Source organism: Sceloporus occidentalis, unplaced genomic scaffold (assembly GCF_023333645.1).
Source record: "Sceloporus occidentalis isolate IW3139 unplaced genomic scaffold, rSceOcc1.0.p SCAF_170, whole genome shotgun sequence".
NCBI lineage: Eukaryota > Metazoa > Chordata > Lepidosauria > Squamata > Phrynosomatidae > Sceloporus > Sceloporus occidentalis.
In genome coordinates, this window is record NW_028317150.1 from 1,782,440 (window position 1) to 1,804,504 (window position 22,065).

General features: G+C 40.3%; 1 protein-coding gene across 1 annotated transcript in view; it reads left to right on the forward strand.

Annotated features, from left to right (window-relative positions):
* The window catches only part of LOC149279350 (olfactomedin-like protein 2B), a 140,418-nt gene extending 132,037 nt beyond the window's left edge, over positions 1-8,381 (forward strand). Inside the window, exons 7-8 of the mRNA XM_089501311.1 lie at positions 3,991-4,167; positions 7,780-8,381. Of these exons, the coding sequence (XP_089357437.1) occupies positions 3,991-4,167; positions 7,780-8,381 (779 nt within the window). The remainder of the gene's footprint in view (positions 1-3,990; positions 4,168-7,779) is intronic.
* The last annotated feature ends 13,684 nt before the right edge of the window (positions 8,382-22,065 follow it).

The window sequence follows — 22,065 nt, forward strand, 5'->3', positions numbered from 1 at the left end:
TAAACTCACTCAAAATGTTTGGCAGGGTGACACTAGGGTTGGTAATAATGAAGAGGAGATCGTCGGCATATGCCGCCACTTTATGTTGTACATCCCCTGTACTAAAACCCTGTATGTCAGCATTAGCTCTGATAGCCTCCAGGAAGGGTTCAAGAGATCGCACGAATAGCATCGGGGACAAGGGGCAGCCCTGCCTAGTGCCATTCCCAATAGTAACCAAATGCGAACAGTAGGCTTAGTCTATAAAGCCTCGATCCACGTCAACATAGCGGGACCTAGGCCCTGATGTTCCAAGGTGGCCCGCAGGAATGCCCAGTACATCCTGTCAAACGCCTTTTTGGCGTCAGTGGACAGGAGCATGACCCAATGAGTCTCCCTGTGCGCCCTGTGGGAAAGACGTTGGGTATTTTGACCGTGTTGTCACGGGCTTCCCGATGAGGAACAAAGCCCGTCTGGTCGGCCTGAGGGCCATCATCTTCGCGAACAGCTTTAAGTCAGCGTTCAGTAACGATATGGGCCTGTAGCTCTGGCATAAGCTGGGGTCCTTGCCATCTTTGGGTATAACAACAATCGTTGCCGCCAAAGCCTGGGGTGGCAACTGGAAGCCCTCTTGTATGGAATTAAGAGGTCGTATGAGATAAGGGAACAGTCGCTTCGAAAAGGTCTTATAGTACCCTAAGGGCAAGCCATCCGGCCCCGCGCATTTACCCCGTTCCCTAGATCGTAGCTCCAGAGTTAGTTCCTCCACAGAGAAAGGGTCTCCAGGGAGAAAGCCTGTTCAGGGGTAAGCTTTCGGCGAACAGTGCGGTCCAGGTACTGAGTGACCCGGGCTCGCACATCAGGTTGGGCATCCCGGGGGTCCCCCGAACGTATATTATAGAGCGAGGAATAGTATGCGTGGAAGGCCTCCGTAATTTTTGCAGGGAAAGGGGATATCTGGCCACCCGCCGTCCGAATCTTGTGTATGTGTGAACAAGGGTTAAGTGGGCCGAGCACATTTGTTACCGTGTTCGTGGAAAAAGCGTTGCTATAAAGGGAAGCCCTTCTGTAATGGGCGCGTAATAAGTCTGAGAGCTTGCCCCGTAGGGCCGTTAGCTCCTGATAAGTCTCGGCAGAGAAAGATTGTTTGTGTGTAGTTTCTAAGTGCCTAATCTGCGTGGTAAATTGATCGATCTCACGTGTCTGTGCTTTTTTTGGCTGTGCACCTTTTTGAATGAATGTGAAAAACCCGTATCACACTTTTATGGGCCTCCCACAAGACCAGTGGGGACATCTCCAGCGTATCATTGTCCTGGAAATAAAGTCCTAATTCAGTCTCAATCTGAGCCACCATAGTCTCATCTGTCAGAAAGGAGTCTCCACGTCCATTCCCTGGCTTTATACAATGGCGACGACACGGTCATTTGAACACATTTTTTGGTTCATTTTCGCCCATTCATTTTTGGCCAACTAATTACATGCCCTACCCATTCGGTTCTGCCGAAAATTCGGGGGCATTTTTTATTCAGTAACGAAATTCATTGCCTGGCGCCCACATTCAATTTCACTCGCACTCTCTCATACTCCTTTTCACTCTCTCTATCATGCTCTCTAAATGTTTCCCTACCTTCTCTGCTGACTACTTCAGCTTCTACTGACCACCACCTAGATATTTTAGAGCATTTCTGAATCACTTAAATGGAAACTAGAAGTAATATGAGAAGCTAATGACTGAGGTACATTAATGTTTATTCTTAAAGATGATCGGTTCACATGAGGTTTGGGAGGGTTATTCTTGGAGGTTACAAGCAGTAGATTGCAATGGTATGTTGCTATCTTTTATTGTGTTTTACCTATACTGACCCTATGAATGTCAGGGTTGACACATACAAATTATAATTTATTTGAAATTCTGTTATTCAGGATTTTTGGTTGTTGTTCTGTATCTCACTGTTCAAATAAACCTATCATTAAAATTATAGACCGATCATGTCTTTGTCAGTAGGAAAATGTACAAAATCAGCAGGGGATCAAATCATTTTTTATTTACTGTATTGTGTGTGCTAATTGCTTAAGAGTCAAAGTAAACAATAATGGGGATATGGGGCATCCCTGTCTTGTGCCATTTGACAAGGTGAATGACCTGTACAGCAGTCCATTAACCCTCACTGCAGGGTTAGTATACATTGAAGTTATCCATGCCAGCATGTTAGGGCAAATGACATTTGCTAGAGCCAGGTTTTCAATTACTCATTGATATACCTATGTTTGTGATGAACACTTGAAGCCCAGTAAACTATACTTTGCAGGAGCATTGCTTTAAGGAAGCACTGCATAAGGTATTATAATTTTCACTTACTGCCTTATTTATTTAGAAAACTACAACAATGTGCTGAAACATTTTGGAATGGCAAGTAAAAGATAGCTCTGCAACTTCATCTTCTTCTGAGGATCTCCCAGTTTCCATGAGTTACCATAAATTTGCTTTTTTTTCAAACATACAAAGTTGAATCTTTGGCCAACTCAGTCCAATCTTTGAATACACCTCAGGGTCTGAGTGTGTCATAGAGACCACTGGTATGCAAACAATAATGATGCAGGACCCCAAATGAACTGTGCAAATTATGTTATGCCACCCTATGGAAACAACACAGACGTGGACATGTACTAGGTTGTTTTTGCTCAGTATTGTTATGTGAAGCAGAGATTCAAGAAATGCAATGTGGCACACAGGAGTAAATCTCTTAATCTCATAAATTCTCAGAGATTCTGCCTTTTACATCGATTTAGCATTAAGTGCCCTCTACCTGAAAGCATGTCTGTAATAGCGCTAATTCTACTAGCACCCTAACTCCTTGTTTTCCCCTTTTACATACCCTTAATAGTTTAAAGGAGGCTATTTATATCTGTAGCAGACATTTTAATGATTTAATAAATAATAATTATGTGTTCGTGCATTAATAATAACAGTTTCAAAACAAGAATGTTGCAGTAGTAAGGACATACTTATATTCCCTTTTTAACGTGCCCTCAAGTCTAGCAGTGAGAAGCTTGTCTTTGTGGGTCTTTTATCAAGCTGTCAACATTTTTGAAACATGGTGTGCCTTTTTTTCAGAGAAAGCTGAGAATTTGAACAGGACCTTCTTAGTTTGTATGACCTTTACATTTGTAGATAGAAAGTGAAAAAAGATGAAAAAAATATTTAATCCCAAACTAATAAAGAGAAAATATCTAAGTACCTAAGTGACTACTTTCTGAAGTCATACACAAGTTAATTTATTTTTATATTGGTACAAGTTTACTCAAAACATTACTTGTGTTTACATGTCTTATCCCCACTACATACCATAAATATCTCTTATAGTTTCAGATTACCTCAATTTAATCTTAATTTTAAAGCTAAATCTGGATCATCACCAGTACATGTTACTTTTGCATCATAACAGCTCATTGATAAACATGGCTATATGAATACAATGCTTTTAGAAAGGACAATTTCTATCAATTTCAATCTCACATTTCAACAAATGTACCAATTATCTTGCAGCCATATTGTTTTTACATACACATGTATTTGGATGTCCAAAACTGTAAGTGAATTAGATACAATAATATCCAAGTTGTGGGTACTTTGTTTGAGGTTTATAGTATCATATCTCCATATTTGTGCCTTACAATCTTTTTGCAATGATCTTTAATGGCTTAGCCAGCTGTTTGCATTTCATTTTCCCATGGCTTTGAATTCACTATCCATTTGAAGTTAAATAGGTTCAATCAAATCTAAACAGATTAACAGATTGTCTTTAACAGGAAATATAGTAAAACTTACAATCAAAACAGTTCTAAAACCATTACCCAGTAAAGTGATCCCGTGAAAGGCAGGAAGAAGGATCTTTAAACAGCATCATAAAAAAAATTAATGTATGTTGCAGATGCCAAAACCCAGCATGAAATGAATTTTAAAAGGCTGACGTTACCGTATCATGTTTCTCCTTTCCTAAAAAACTTTAGGGCGATGCAAAGATACTCTGTCTACTATTTCTGGGCCCACAACTCAAAACACCTATGGACGTAATGAAGGAGCATGGATGAAGGATCCGCTAGCAAAGGATGACAAAATTTATGTTACCAACTACTACTATGGTAACACTTTGGTGGAATTTCGTAACTTGGACAGCTTTAAACAAGGTAAAACTGAGGTGTAACATCTTTATTTTTCATGCAAGAAAGTCAGTGATCTTTATGAAATGACTAAAGAGTTAGACTAAAGAGTAAAGATACGGTAAGAAGTAATAGGTGCTGTGATTTTGGAGAAACTACATATGAATCTCCTATAATAGTTGACAAACCCCAAACTGCATGACCAGGTACTTATAGTTGCCATACCGCGTGGCCGTCTTTAATCTGAACGGGATTATATGCTCCATAAATATCAAATTTAGTGAAATAGTTGGATCCTTGGAGTTGGTTGTATAACTCAGATATGAGTGGTAGTAGATATGTATTCTTAACAGTGATCTTACTGAGCTCTCCTTCTTGGAGATGATAAAAACTCATCCTGAGAAGAGGAGGGTTGAATGAATCCCCTGTATTGATTGTCCTGGATGTTTTATGAGAGGGCTTCATTCTTAGGTATGAATAGAGAATATACTTTTCCTTTAGGAGGCAAAATAGCCATCAGAAATTCAATTGCACAATTGTAAGGCCAATGTGTCTCTGTTTCTTTGATGCCCTATGTCTCAATCTGACCTGACTGCCAGGGATGTAGGGATTATGGATACAGAGCTAGGGAAATCCCAAAATGATGGGTACTGTAGGACTGCTGATGATTTTGAGGATGATATATTCCTGATGCAACTGAGAGACACGTGAGACATGTGACATTGAGTGGTCCTCTCCCCGTAATCTTTCCCAGAGTGCCTTTGTCCACACGTTCACTAAGCCACACCTCTATTTTACTTACTCCCTGTAGTTCAGGTATAGATCAAATAAACAACACATGTAAACAGCATGTGCACGTATAGCTAAACTGAATAAGACACAAAAACCCTGTATTTGCAGGTAAACAATAATAATGTATGAAAACATAGCATTGCAGGTATAGATCAACAGAACACACAAACCCAGCATTGCAGGTATAGATCAACTGGAAATCACATGAAAACTCAGAACTGAAGGTATAGATTTAAAAAAAACACATAGAAACAGCATTGTAGGTATTGATCAACTGTATAAGACAAACACTGTATTTGCAGGTATACATAAATAATTAGCATAGTAGATTTTATTGACTTGGCTATTTTATGTGCTTTGGAAGCTCACATAACTTGATTTGCCTATTTATGTATAATCTTATATATCTGTCTATGTTTCTCACTCTGGGCTTTTTATAATTACTAAATGCTGACGCCTAATAATGAGTAATTGTAGAAAAGTAGTTTTTTTCTATACTTTCACCCACAGTAAAATCTGATACCAAATCTAGATTTGTGAATAATAAGACTAATATGGCCTCCTTACAAGTTGGCTCCTCAACTTGTTTAAAGATATATCCAGTAAGGAGTTTAGAATTTCTGTACTCCTGGCACAACCAACTACTTTGATTTTCCAATTCATACATAATTATAACTTCCCCCTTCAATGTCACTTTTGCTATTTCCTTAATTAGTAGATTAAATAACTCCTCTGCTTGTCCAGGTGGTCTATAAATCACATCTACACAAGTCATTGTGTGAATTCTTAAGTAAACCAAAAAAACTAACTCACTAACTTGTGTTAGATTATACACATACAGGGCCACCCCTCCCCTTCCTTGCAATCTCTGTCTTTTCTAAATAAAGGAAATAACAAGGAATAACACCCAGAGACTAACGAAAGCTCTTGCATGGGAAAGGGCTACAAGGAATGTGAGGATATATATAGGTATAAGGGGAAGGAAGTGCACACTCAGCAATTAGACCTGGGCCTGTGCCCCCTTTTTTTAAAAAAATAGGGCATCACTACATGGCAGCAAAACCATGTTCTCAGAGGTCTCCTTTTCAGATGCAGACTAAGAAAATACTCTTAAATACACATAATAAAAGTAGAGACAGCAGTAAAGGGAATAAGCAGAAACTGTGGACCCATATAACAAACAGTGACTTGAGTCAGAAAATGCAAATAAATAAAGGTTGAGGATAAGATGCAATTATTTAATGCAAAGTCACAACCTTGGTTTGATCCATCTCTCCTGGAGTTGAATATATATATAATTTAATTCCCAAGTATTTTAATCAAATGTGTTAATATTGTTGCCCCGTATATAGTATTAATATTAAAAGGTGCCGCCATTAACACACTTGATTTAGGATTTAAAATGTAGAATTCAACTTAATGAGCTCTCCAAGTAGGTCCTGCATATTGTGATTGAAAATAATAAGTACTGACAGTTAGGTGTCTTTTATACAGGTAACAAACTGAGATTAGGAGCACTCTCTTAAAGGGAGTGCTCATAATCTCAGTTTGTTACCTGTATAAAAGACACCTGGGAGCAGAAGCAATCAATCAAATTCCAAACTCTCCACCATGGCCAAGACCAAGCTGTCCAAGGATGTCAGGGACAAGATTGTAGACCTACACAAGGCTGGAATGGGCTAGAAGACCATCGCCAAGCAGCTTGGTGAGAAGGTGACAACAGTTGGTGCGATTATTTGCAAATGCAAGAAACACAAATTAACTGTCAATCTCCCTCGGCCTGGGGCTCCATGCAAGATCTCACCTCATGGAGTTTCAATTATCATGAGAATGGTGAGGAATTAGTCCACACAGGAGGATCTTGATAATGATCTCAAGGCAGCTGGGACCATAGTCACAAAGAAAACAATTGGTAACACACTACGTCGTGAAGGACTGAAATTCTGCAGTGCCAGCAAGGTCCCCCTGCTCAAGAAAGCAAATGTACAGGCCCATCTGAAGTTTGCCAATGAATGATTCAGATGAGACCAAAATCAAGCTATTCGGCATCAACTCGCCGTGTTTAGAGGAGGAGGAATGCTGCCTATGACCCCAAGAACAGCATCACTACCATCAAACATGGAGGAGGAAACATTATGCTTTGGGGGTGTTTTTTTGCTAAGGGGACAGGACAACTTCACCGTATCTAAGGGGCTATGGATGGGGCCATGTACCGTCAAATGTTGGGTGAGAACTTCCTTCCCTCAACCAGAGCATTGAAAATGGGCCATGGATATTCCAGCACGACAATGACCCAAAACATATGGCCAAAGCAACAAAGGAGTGTCTCAAGAAGAAGCACATTAAGGTCCTGAAGTGGCCTAGCCAGCCTCCAAACCTTAATCCCATAGAAAATCTGTGGAGGTTGCTGAAGGTTCGAGTTGCCAAACGTCAGCCTTGAAACCTTAATGAATTGGAGAGGATCTGCAAAGAGGAGTGGGACAAAATCCCTCCTGAGATGTGTGCAAACCTGGTAACCAACTACAAGAAACGTCTGACCTCTGTAATTTCCAACAAGGGTTTTACCAACAAGTACTAAGTCATGTTTTGCAAAGGGGTCAAATACTTATTTCACTGAGTAAAATGCAAATCAATGTATAACTTATTTGAAATGCGTTATTCTGGATTTCTTTTGTTGTTGTTCTGTCTTTCACTGTTCAAATAAACCTACCATTAAAATTACAAAATCATGGAGATCAAATAACTTTAATGCTGCATGTTTGTTTTTGCAACAGAAATCCTTGATTTGACAAGGGATATTTAATTTATATTAATTTAATATATAATGTAAAAATTATTTTTTTTCAGGTAGATGGAGCAATTCCTACAAGCTTCCATACAGTTGGATTGGCACTGGTCACGTGGTGTACAATGGTTCTTTCTACTACAACAGGGCATTCACTCGCAATATTATTAAATATGATTTGAAACACAGGTATGTAGCAGCGTGGTCCCTGCTCCATGATGTGGTATATGAAGAGGCTACGCCATGGCGATGGAGAGGACACTCAGACATAGACTTTGCTGTTGATGAAAATGGATTGTGGGTAATTTACCCAGCTATCGATGATGAAGGATTCCAACAAGAAGTGATTGTTCTTAGTAAACTGAACTCGGTAGACCTCACTACACAAAAAGAGACAACGTGGCGAACCGGTCTAAGAAAGGATTTTTTTGGCAACTGCTTTGTCATCTGTGGGGTACTTTATGCAGTAGACAGCTACAATAAAAGGAATGCTAACATATCATATGCTTTTGATACACATACAAACACTCAAATTGTTCCAAGATTGCTTTTTGAGAATGAATACTCCTATACCACTCAAATAGATTACAACCCAAAGGATCGTTTACTCTACGCCTGGGATAATGGACATCAGGTTACCTACTATGTGATCTTTGCTTACTGAGCAGAAAAAGTCAGACCTTTGCCAGCAGCATAAAGGGCATTGCAGTGTCTATGTAGCCTGTACTTTAAAGACACAAACTTGAATTTTCTTATCTGGATATTTCAATGCAAGAACATCTAAAATTAGTAAATTTTTATATCATCACATTCAGAAAATAAATGTATTTAAATGCAAATGTGGTCATGCAAAAGTGGAATGATCTTTGAAACTCTCATTGCACTTTATGCATGGGTATCAACAAGGTGAGCAAAGGGGGGATTCTCACCACCACCCCCCAACGCCCTGCAGTGCAATTGGGAGTTCTGTCACTGATCTAGAGTCTGTAATATTATAACTGCCCCATGGTATGCAATGCTGTGTTACTCTGGATGTGATGTTATATCCCCAAGCTCAGCAGTAAGGACAGCAGCCATGGAGGTGCGCCCCAGGGGTATATACATTGTTGATTCCAAAGAATAATTAACTAATTTGATCAGGCAGATACATCTATTTCATGTGAACATACTTTAATATAATGCACAATATAAAACTATATAGGAAATTGTATATGACATGACAGTAAATAACACACTCTACACTACATAAGCCTGCAATCTTAGATTTAGTCTCTACTTTTTGCACAGGTTTGGTTTAAGGCTATCACTGCTTGCAAATGACAGGACTATGTTGCCCAACATTTTCAGGAATATTATTAAGACTTCTTTAAAACCATTTGGAAGTAAATAAATACAAATGAGCCCTATGGTTACCATGCTGATATTTTATGTGGTAGGCAAAAGGTCTTTTATGCACAACTTTTAGTGGCTGGCACCTATTTTTTTTTAAATTAATATAACTTAGATTCCATGGGCCATGGAATGATTCTTATGAAAATCTTAAATTGATTAAATTACTTTTTTATAAATTGAAGAATTGTTGCCCAAAATAATTACTATACATCTAGACACATTATAATAAAGTAAATGGGACGACCTGCCTAAATCTGGCAAGATTTCAGTAATAAAGGAGAATCACTTTAATGTCAATAGTTTAAGCCTTTTAAATAGAAAAAGTATGCATCCAGTTAAATACCCTTACCTTTACCAAGAAGCAGTATGCAATTTTAACGTGCCCTAACCATGTATTTGAGGATATTAGAGGTTCTGTTTAAATGCAGACCACATGAAATGTATACTACAGATGTTTTGATTTGGTATGGATAATGTCACATTATTTTCATACAGAGATCAAAGAGTCTCAAATCCCATTGTTGAGGCTATGTAAAGATGAATACCGTATTTGCTCGATTATAAGACAAGGTTTTTTTTCAGAGCAAATGCTCTGAAAAATGCCCCTCGTCTTTTAATCAAGGTCGTCTTATAATCAGACCTCAAATAGAGGTCTGACTATGAGACTAAGATCTCCTCTCTGGCAGCCGGGGAAGGTGTAGACGCATCGTGTAGACAACCTCCGCTGCTACCGGCACTTTTGCTGGTGCTTCTATGATAGAGGACCGGCTGCAGCGGAAGTTGCCTATGAAAATCGCACAGACATCCACTCGCTGCCCCCACTAGACACCAGGGAGTCAGAAGCACTGGTAAGTGTTAAATGGGGGTAGAGTGCCCCATGATATGCATTTTAACCCCCTTAGTGCCACTCTACCTCCAGAATGCCTTTTAACCCTCTATATGCCACTCTGCCTTCTGAAATGCTTTATACCCCCCTATTTGCTACTCTGCCCCATGATATGCATTTTAACCCCCTATATGCCAGAGTGGCATTTAGGGGTATAAGGCATATCTGGAAGCAGAGTGGCACATAGGGGGTAAAAGGCATATCATGGGGCACAGTGGCATATAGAGGGTTAAAAGGCATATCATGGGGTACAGTGGCATATAGGGGGGTATAAGGCATATCAGGGAGGCAGAGTGGAATATAGGGGGGTATAAGACATATCTGGGGCCAGATGTGCATAACAGGGGGCAGGTTGGCAAATAAAAGGAAATAAAAACAAAATCATTTTCTCTCAATCATAGCTTTTATTAAATATGAAAAACTAGTTTACATGAATTAATATTTACTAGTAAAACTTTTTTCGTATAGGGTTGTCTTATATTCAGGCTTTTTCTTTTTTTCCTAAATTAATATTCAGATTTTGGGGGGTCGTCTTAAAATCAGGGTCATCTTATAATCAAGCAAATACGGTAATACATAACAGAGTGACACTAAAATTTAATAAGCATTAACAAGTGTTGGGTAATGGAAGTGGGGCTAACAGCTGGGAATTTCATTGTACTGTGTTATTTTTGTTCAAACTGTTGTAATAGGTATGTAATGTTTTTTTCTGCTGTTGCTTTAAGAAAAAGCTTTGTCAGGTTATCTCACCAAAGCTAGATGATTGTTCTGCAACCCAGATTGATGTAATTAGCATTTGAAGCATTCAACATACAACATGGATACTTAACACTTAAAGAACCATATTTATATTTATTAATAACAATAATGAAACAACTACTAAAGCACCATCGATATGGAGAATTGTGTTACTTTGCACCTTTGAACAGAATTGACAGTATGTTAACATTATCATCCATCGGGGGAATTTTTGTGGGGGAGAGCAGTTCTAAACATATCTTGTCTCAATCACAGCATTGGACAATGCATTTTTTTCTACAAATACAAGTGGAATAGGAATATTTCTGCTTATTACTCCAAATGTGCTTTTCACTTTTTGGTGCAATATTGGTCTTAAAACTCAGAGAATATTACTCATTTTAGTAATTAGGAGCTCATCCATGCTTGACCTTGGTAAATGGCTTTTCAAATAACGTTTTACCAAATATACCATTTTCCAAATTAGTAAAGAACTAACATAATATTGACATTTCTGGAGTTGAAAGACAAAATAGTGAAAATATATTGGAGAATAGTGGAGAGATATTATGTGGCTGGTTTCATCATGGGAAGGATACATTTCAGCAAAGTAATGGACAACACCCAAGTGCCCTTAGTACTTTTTTACTGTTGATTTTGTTAAAAAAAAAATACACGTGAAAATGTATTTTATTGATATTTACTTGCAGATTGTGGATCAGTCTGTTATTTTGCTTGTGAGTTTTATGTAACCTGCTTAAGATGTATAAAAATGCATTTGTGACAGTTTTTATTGTGTTTGTTTTGTGACCCATATATAAAAAATATATAAGCAAAATATATTAAGTGTTTGAGAAAATTATACTTCTATTTGAAAGTAAGACATCGGCTACTGCGCATATACAGTATCTCACACAAGTGAGTACACCCCTCACATTTTTGTAAATATTTTATTATAACTTTTCATGCGACTTTTCAACACTGAAGAAATGCCACTCTGCTATAATGTAAAGTAGTATGCAGCCTGTATAACAGTGTAAATTTGCTGTCCCCTCAAATATAATTCAGCACACAGCCATTAATGTCTAAACCTTGGCAACAAAAGTGAGTACACCCCCTAAGTGGACATGTCCAAATTGGGCCCAAAGTGTCAATTTTGTGTGGCCGCCATTATTTTTCCAGCACTGCCTTAACCCTCCAATGGCAACTTGTGAAGCTCATGGAGTTCACCAGAGCTTCACAGGTTGCCATTGGAGTCCTCTTCCACTCCTCCATGACGACATCACGGAGCTGGTGGATGCTAGAGACCTTGCGCTCCCCCACCTTGTGTTTGAGGATGCCCCACAGATGCTCAATAGGGTTTAGGTCTGGAGACATGCTTGGCCAGTCCATCACCTTTACCCTCAGCTACTTTAGCAAAGCAGTGGTCATCTTGAAGGTGTGTTTGGGGTCGTTATCATGTTGGAATAGCCAGTCTCCGAAGGGAGGGGATCATGCTTCAGTATGTCACAGTACATGTTGACATTCATGGTTCCCTCAATGAACTGTAGCTCCCCAGTGCCATCATATCTTATTTCCCAAAGACAACTTCCAGATATGATGCTGAGCATGTGCACTCAACTTCTTTGGTCGACCATGGCGAGGCCTGTTCTGAGTGGAACCTGTCCTGTGAAACCGCTGGATGGTCTTGCCCACTGTGCTGCAGCTCAGTTCCAGGGTCTTGCAATCTTCTTATAGCCATCTTTATGTAGAGCAACAATTCTTTTTTTTTTAGACCCTTAGATCTTGCCATGAGGTGCTATGTTGAACTTCCAGTGACCAGTATGAGAGAGTGTATGAGCGATAACACCAAATTTAACACACCTGCTCCCCATTCAGACCTGAGACCTTGTAACGAGTCACATGACACTGGGTACGGGAAATGGCTTATTGGGCCCAATTTGGACATTTCCACTTAGGAAAATCTTGTTGCCAAGGTTTAGACATCAATGGCTGTGTGTTGAGTTATATTTGAGGGGACAGCAAATTTACACTGTTAGGCTGTACACTCACTACATTGCAGCAGAGTGTCAGTTTTCATTGTTGTCATATGAAAACATAAAGTAAAACATTTACAAAAATGTGAGGTTTATACTGTAGATTACCCAATATCATGTAACCGATTCCAGTATACCTATCTCTGTACTGTAGTTCCACTCATGTACTCAAGGGTGAGCCAAAGGTGTTAACTTGAGTGAAGGCATATAGGACTCCTTCAAATCATATTACTGTTATTATTCTGTGTATACTAAACACATGCACTCGTTTGTGTGTGAGAATGTTTGTTTAAGTCACGTAAGATGGAATGTGTTAGCGTGAGTGTGAAATGTTTTGTGATAGCATGGATGTGTATGTGTTGTTAGAATGAGTGTGTACATGTGTGTTAGTGAGGATGAGTAAGTGTATGTCTGTTAGCATGTGTAAATTTGTGGGTAAAAAGTTTGTTTACGTTTACTATGTGTTCCATAATGTATACTGCAAGGAAGAAGGCACAAAAAGCTGTTTGGGGGCAATGATGGCACAGACAAGCTGTTTGAGGGCAATGATGACACAGACAATCTGTTAGGGGACAAAGATGGTATAAACAGACTGTCTTGGAGTTAGGAGGGCACTGATTATCTGCTTGGAGCAAAGGCACTTACAAGGTGTTTGGGGCAAAGATGGAGCTCACAAGCTGTTTAGCCTGTGGTTTCTAGTTACGCCCCTGATACAGCGCCTTTTACTCCATTTAGCATGACTGCGGAGGGGATGACTTGGGGCCCTGCCCTGATTAGGGCCTAAGGCAGCACTAAAGTTAATTGCACCACTGATCAGAACATCATTCTCTTTATGTAGTAGAGAAGAGTGTTCTATTCCCAAGACTCTTTTATTTGTTTTGGAAGCCTATTTGAATAGTGCTTCTTTTTAAATTATTCTTTTAAAATGTTAACCTTGTTTTTGAACTGCATTTCCTCATAGAGGTGAAGATACTGTCTGAGTGCTGCATGGTAGCCCCCTTTTTTTTAAAGGGGTAGAGTGAGTGTCTATATGTTAACATGTGTGTGTATGTGTGTTAGAGGAAGTGTGTGTTGGCATGAGTGTGGATATGTAAGTGTGTGTTTGCATGAATGTAAAAGTATGTGTTAGAGGGATTGTGTGTTAACATAAGTGTGTATGTGAAAGTGTGTTAGCACGAGTGTGTGTGTGTGTTAGAGGTAGTGAGTTAGCATGAGAAACCATGTGCAAGTTTGTGTGTTAGAGTGTGTTAGAATGTGTTAACGTGAGGGTGAGTATGTGTGTCAGTGTAAGTATGTGTGCTTTAGCATGCATGTGTGCGTTAGTGTGAGAGTATGTCTGTAAATATGTGTGTGATTGTGTTTGTGGTCTGGGCAAGTTAATATAATTAGTGGAACGGAGACATAATGATGAAAGGGCCATTCAGTCTAAGGGTATGCCAGGTAAGCCTAGAAGAGGGCCACACCAAGTAGAGAAATAAAAAAAGAAAGGACAGATGAAGGAAGTTGGGGGAGAGGAAAAACAACTACCAAACAGGGACCAGGTTCTATTGTATGATTTCGTAGAGTTGCTAAATAACGCCCTAGTTATAATATGTGGGGCTGTGTTCAGATGCTGTTCTAGGCTAAATAGGCTCATTGAAAACCGGAACAGCAGGTGGCATTGCTGCCGCTGTTGGGTGGATTTCGAAAACCTCTGAAAATTAAAGAGAGATAGCGCGTCAGCCGCTATATACTGCACACCCGGCACATGACAACATACAATGGAGAATTTGTTATATACAGATAACCATGTAAGTTTACGAATGAACCACATAATGGGCACTGAAGATGGCTCAGCAGTGGCCATGTGATGTGTAAAAAAAAAGTGACTGTATCACCTTGTGCTACCCCAGACTACAGCAACAATAGGATATAGATCATCGTAGTAATGAATAACCATGGGGCCGCGGCAGGAATACAGCAGGAGCCAACACAAAGTCTCAGCTAATGTGTCAAAGAGTTTCGGACTACTCCTAGAACCAAAAGTTAAACGGGTTGCAAAGTGGTATTTCTCCCTTCATATGATCGCACGCAGATGCCACTAATCCTGATGGTAAAAATTTAAAAGTATCCCTCATATCTGCTTTCAATGATCAAGAGTCTCTCCCTGCATGGCCTAAATAGCATAATCCACGGAGTCATATTCAAGGGAAAACTCATCAGCCGTATGAAGGAATTGATGCTGGGCCACGTAGAAAAATAAGGGGCAGACATATCAAAAATCAGTCTCTTTTTAATAGAGAACTTGCTAAAGCAATACCAATCGGGCTGACCCTCCTGACCGGAATAGGAGGAGAATCGAAGGGGCCGATGATAAACCCCTTCCCCAACTCTTGAGACAAGAGAAGATCCCCCGCATTTGGGTCTGATAAAGCTGAGATGAGGTTAGAACATTCAAAGGACTCCTGGGGCATTACTACAATCCCTGCATGGAAACCATATGATAAACCCTGAATCAGGAGCTTACAAAATCAGTTGAAGGATGAAACTGCAATTTCTCCAAAAGGCATTCCACGTTAATAGGAGATATTCATTGCTTAGGGAATAATGCCCCAGGGCACATAGTATTAGGGTGGGCCCTATGGCATTTAGTACAAATGTGCAGTAGCCTACACCGACACCAGAGGTGTCGAAGTTGTTACAAATCTAAGACCCATCTAGAAAAGAGATGGGTCTACCCAACTTATCATGTGTTATAAGGGACGTAGGCCCCAGGAGGAAGCGAATGTACCTGCAGAGAAAGTGGAGGGAGGGTTGTCAGTAGAGGGACAAAAATTAGCTGAGTGGGCCATGGACTGGGAAGTATGGTAATCAGGAGTTTTGAGTCAAGCAAAATGTCTACAAAATAACGCTGTATCCTCCTGTCACGATCCGGGACGTTCCTGTCCGGAACCGCATCGCAGCCAATCACCCGAGTACCCGCGGATAGCGGGTACTCGCTACCTACCTTCCCCGGTGCCCAATCTTCGGTGCCCGCGTCCGGCGGGCACCCGTGGTTTGCTGCTCCCCATGCTTCCTCTCCAGGGTATGGAGGACGCGTGCGTCCAGAAAACTAGGACCCAGGTTCGTGGGTCCCTACACAATCCTACGAATAATCTCTCCCGTGGCAGTTGAACTAGCGCTACCTCCTTCTATGCGGATTCACCCTGTATTTCACGTATCCCTTTTAAAACCATGGATTGAGAATCCTTTTCCGGGTAGACACCCAGATCCTCCTGCTCCTATCGTCATTGACGAGTCTGATGAATATGAGATAGAGCAGATAATGGACTCCAGAAGATACAGGGGTCGTCTCCAGTACCTCATAAAATGGAACGGATACGAGGTGAACGAAAATTCTTGGGAGGATGCCAGGGAAGTACATGCTGATGAGTTGGTACAGGACTTTCATTCCCTTCATCCTCAAAAACCAGGTCCCATGAGAGCCCAGAAGTCTCTCCTTGGGGGGGGGGGAGACTGTCACGATCTACTTATTTAATTATTTTTGCAGAGAGTGAGAAAAAACCAGAGTACCTAAATTAGTAATAATAAATAATAATAATAATAGTAGTACTGAGAGACCTAACGCAACAAATACACAACCACAAGACCTGGGAACTTAACCTAAATAAAGCACACCTGACAAAGGGTTAACCGCCTCATCAAAACCCCCCAAAACCTAAATAACATGAAACAATCGCACGGACAAGCTGTAACGTATAGTGAGTAACGTGAAGACAGACATAGCGAGGGAATGTAAACACGCTTAGGATAGGCAAATGAACCTCCATAAAAATGCAGACATAGTAACATGAACCCAACAGTAGAATTCATATATCATAAAGATGTATTGCCAATGATATATTGTAATATAAGTGCATAACGGCGAGTGGGCATGCTTAATAATGTGTAGTGCAAGACTAGTGGTACATAACATGTATCAGAATTGAAAGAGTTAAACAGGCTTGGGAAGGATTATGTTTGCACCTATGTAGCACCAAGAAAACAAAGTATAACACGAAGGAGGGCGCCCCCTCCTGAATAACCCGAAAAACCTGATTTGCAGGAGTCATTTGGCTTGTAATGGCTCCTGGAATGCAGAACTGCCACACTACCAATACTAGCCAAAAACCATGATGTCACTTCCGGAACTTCAGTGACATCACTTCCTGTACAGCATCAGCAAACGTGAGACGCTGCAACGTAGCTGTGGGAGTAATTAATGTATAGTTCTAAAGTGTGATTATGTTGTCCTGTTACACTTCAGATGTTATTTGATCATGCTAGATGGCATCAAATTTCTATTGTAACTCTCTATGCAAAGCAGTGACATACAGTATATGAGCATATGTACCTTGTCAAAAATTAGAAACATATTAAGTAACATTTTTAATGACACGCTTGAGGATTTTAAACAGCTGTTTGGATAAATGACTAGCAAAGATTCAACATATTTTTACATATATTTATTACAGCTGCTTGGATGCAGCAGTTGTATTACACATGCCTAAATGTAAGAACTCAAAGCAATTCAAACATTAAAGATAATTCACACCGTTGTATAGTATAGTTTGTGTCTCATCAAAAAATGAAAATGAAACATTTTTATTTGGGGCATTTTTGTACAAAAACAGCAAAACATGTCCCCATAATTAATAATTGGCAGGTTATTTGAAAAACAAAAAAAATATTTTAGGTCTTATGCAGAGGGCCCTGAGACAAGGGCTAATGCAATTTCTAAAGGAAAAAATGAGCATCCATACAAAGAAAAGAGACAATTTCCCAATTGGGTTTTAAGAAATTTCTTTTCATCTCTAACCACCTTAGTCTTCTAGCACTCGCCAAAACATGGCTGACACACTCACACATTACCTCTCCTGCTGCTCTCTCTTACGGTGGCCTTCACTTCTACCACACTCCCAGACCTGGAGACAAACAGGGAGGTGGTGTTGGCATACTCCTCTCTCCTTGCTGCACCTTTGAACGTCTACCACCAATTCCCTCTCTCTCTTTCTCGTCTTTCGAAGTACACTCTGTCCATCTTTTCTCCCCGATTGCTCTTCGCGTTGCAGTGATCTACCAGCCTCCTGGCCCCACCTCACATTTTTTTGATCACTTTGCTGCTTGGCTTTCTCACTTTCTTTCTTCCACCATGCCTACACTAATCCTAGGGGACTTCAATATACCTATTGATGACCCATCCTTACCTGCCGCTTTCAAACTACTTTCACTCTCCTCCTCTGTTGGGCTCTCACAATGGACTAACTCCTAGTCACTCCTGAAGCATTGTGGCGGTCATCAAATCGATCTAGTGTTCTCCCACCTTTGTTCCACATCTCATTTCTCCAACTCTCCCATCTGTCTGTCTTCTTGACATATCACACACACCTTCTCTACCCAAGAAACCACCACAAACCTACCGTAACCTCTGCAACCTCAACACTCCACAGCTTACAGATACACTACGGCCACTCCTCTCAAGTATATCCTCCTCCTCCTGTCCTGACACAGCTACAGCTCAGTATAACCATACACTAGCCTCAGCCCTAGAGATGGTTGCCCCTGTAACTGTACACAATCCCCCATGTCGTCCACCTCAGCCATGGCATTCCACAAAGACACGGCTCTTTCAAAGATGTTCTCGTACTGCTGAGTGCCTGTGGAGGAAGTCTCGTTCACCTGAAAACATTATTCACTACAAATTCATGCTCCGTTCCTATACATCGGCTCTCCATCTCTCTAAACAAACATATTTAATTCCATTAATCACCTCTCTTTCCCATAACCCTAAACATCTATTCTCCACTTTTAACACCCTTCTCAGGCCTACAGCACCTCCCTTGCCCTCAGATTCTCTGCCCAAGAGTTTGCCACCTACTTCAAAAGCAAAATTGACACCATCAGGGAAAACATCCTCCCCCATAGTGTAAATCATATGGTACCTCAACCTTCCTCCTCACCTCAATCCATGCTCACCATGTCCAGTTACACCCTTTGAGTTTTCCAAGGTCCTGTTGTCCTTACACCTCACCACCTGTCCCCTCGATCCTGCACCTTCACATCTCCTATCCTCCCTCTCTAGTGTCCTTACTAGACTTGGGCACCAGGGGGCTCTTCATATTCGTCTTCGTTCCTTCTTCGGGCGAATAATCGTGGACATTCTTCGTGTTTGTTTTTTATTTGTTTTTTCCGTTTTTATAAGGGGTTAATACGGGGTTAACGCGTAGCGCAGCAGCTCTGGTTGATGGCAGACGAGCCCCCTGCTGGCGATCAATAGAGTCACTCATACAGACTTTTAAACTCCTGGTGCCGTAACTTGGCCAGGAGAGACCACTGGTCTCCCTGCTCTATCAGTTAAATGTCCATACGAACGACCAATAAAGTCGCTTGTACGGACATTTAACTGATAGAGCAGGGAGACCAGTGGTCTCTGCCAGACAAGTTGCTGCATTAGGATTTTAAAAGTCTTACGAGCGACTTTATTGGTCGTTCGTACGGACTTAACTGTTGGAGTAGGGAGACCAGTGGTTAAGGTGCTAAAGGAGTTAAGGGGCCGTGCGAGCGAGCCTATGGGTTGTTTGCACGGCCCTTTAACCTGCAGTAGGCTAGATGGGGAAGGGACCAGGGAGATTAGTAGACGAAGACGATCACGAAGATTCTTCGTGTTGTGTGTCTTCGTCTACGTTTTACCGCCGCTGTCTTCTCTTCTTCATGTCTTCGGAACGAAAACGCACTCTTCGTGTTCGTTTTCATGTTCGCCCAAAGACGAATGCTCAAGTCTAGTCCTTTCCCCAACCCTAACCCACATCTTTAATCTCTCCTTTTCCTCTGGTGTATTCCCATCCTCATTCAAACATGCCATCATCTCCCCCGTTCTAAAGAAACCTTCCCTTGATCCCACATCCCCATCAAACTTCCAAACTGCTGGAACGATTAACTTACAAACTTTCAAACTGCTGGAATGATTAACTTACAAACTTTTCAAAGAAACTAACAAACTTTCTCTCTTCAAACTCTCTACTTGACCTTCTACAATCCAATTTCTGTCCACAGCATTCAACCGAGACTGCACTCACTAAAATTACTAATGACCTCCTCGCAGCTAAAACAAAAGGTCTTTGACAAAACAGCCTTTGACACAGTCGACCACCCCCTCTTCCTACAAACCCTCCATGCTCATGGCATCCGTGTCACAGCTCTTTCATGAATAAAACAGAAAGGGTAAAAGTGCTAGAAAGATAAAACAATTAGTAGTAAAATAAGTCTTTAAATCTTGGTTTGAATAGTCTTTCTTTTGTAAAAAGTTTTGTAAATGTACAGCCGCAGACCACTTGCACAGGGGGGTAGTGGTTGCACTTCACACGGTTTTATGATCCCCACCAAGGATATAATGGTAGTAGATGGTTTTTCGGGATAAAAAATATATAAAAGAGTAAAAACAGGTCCAGGAGCAAGAATAACTGGAAGCTGCTGTTCACCCTTGTATCAGAGTCATACTACAGGCCTTTGTAAAACATTGTATCCCACCAAGAACCTACAACTGGTTAAGGGAATAAGAGCAGGAACCCTTTATCAGAGGAAAAATATTATTTTATTTAGTTCGCAGTGGGCAACAATTCACTAATGACTGAGGGCATTCAGACAAACCTCCCAATAAAGCGTGACGGATAGATAATATACAACCCTGGGGACAGAAATCAAAGCACAATGCCAGGGTAGGGTCAAGGCACTTTCTCTTTATTACTCTATGGGAAATGGTGATCAATGATAGAAGAGCTATGAGTATTGGGACCAAGGAGAGGAAATCCTACTTGCTTCATGTTGATTTATGTGGAAGGTTTAATCTCCAAAACATATTGGGATGGAGGGTCTTCAAACATCTCCCAAATATTTTATCCCAGGACTCTTGGATGGTTATGATTGACCTCTGGGATGTTTTCCAATTTATCCTCAATGGAGATTACTAATTCTGCAATGGAGGTGGGTCACCTTCGACTGAAAGTGATGTGCTGCATCATTTACTTAGACACCTCCTGGTCATCAACCCATCCAGGAAGATTGTATCTGTTTCGTTGTAAACTTTGTTGAAAAATCAATTTTTACACCTTCTCAGTTGATCCATTTTTGGAGTTTATAGTTGATTCCCTGGGTTTTACCTTAGGGATCAATCCACAAAAATGAATTAAATTGGAGATCTCGAGGCTGCTCATGGTTCTCTTCTATTAGAGGTTGGATCATATTTGTCATGTCCTCAGCTGGTGTTAATTGGGACATTGTTGAACCCGGCCAATTCAATGTACCCCATCAAATCATACATTTTTAAAAAGTAGACACATCTTGGGCGTTTAACAAGCGAGAATTGTTTAAAGATATAGCGCTAATTTTAGGACTTGCTCATAAAAATATTATATATATATATTATTTTTTTTACATTTTTTTTAATGTATTTTACTAATCACTTTGTGATTAGAAAGGTGGGCTCCATTGATTTGCATGGTTGAATGCAGTACCATGGTTGTATATAATAAGGATAAGGGGGAGGTTTTTTATTTCCCATTATATCTGGACAGGCGGAGCCATCTCTTACGCTACCGGAAAGTGAATACATTCTCAAGTCAAAATGTTAGGGCTTGCTCATAAAAATATTATATATATATATTATTTTTTTAACATTTTTTTTATGTATTTTACTAATCACTTTGTGATTAGAAAGCTGGGCTCCATTGACTTGCATTGTTGAATGCAGTACCATGGTTATATATAATAAGGATAAGGGGGAGGTTTTTTATTTCCCGTTATATCTGGACAGGCGGAGCCATCTCTTACGCTACTGGAAAGTGAATAAATTCTCAAGTCAAAATGTTACTTCTAAAAATAGTGAAATGCTCTACTCACTTATAAGATACTAGGTTAGGAATACTCCTGTAAGTATACTAGTCTCCTGTTTGTCTGGTGTCTGGGAGATTTGATTAACTAAAGTGTGTACAGCCCTATGCATGGAATTATTCTATAAGTAGACAATGGGTTTTTGTAGAATACAATATATATGGATACATATGAGACTGGTCCAATGCAAACACTCTATATTTAAGGTGTCCAGGCACTGCACACAGTACATTGTGATGGAGGAGACTTCACTACAGCTGTTCTGGCAGTGTGCTTTTGCACAGTTTTTGTTGCGATCCTTAGAAAACAAACTGAAAGACTCAATGGAGAGGAAGTTTCCCTCCTACCTCTATTGGTCGCTCGTATGGACCTTTAACTCCTGGAACAGGGAT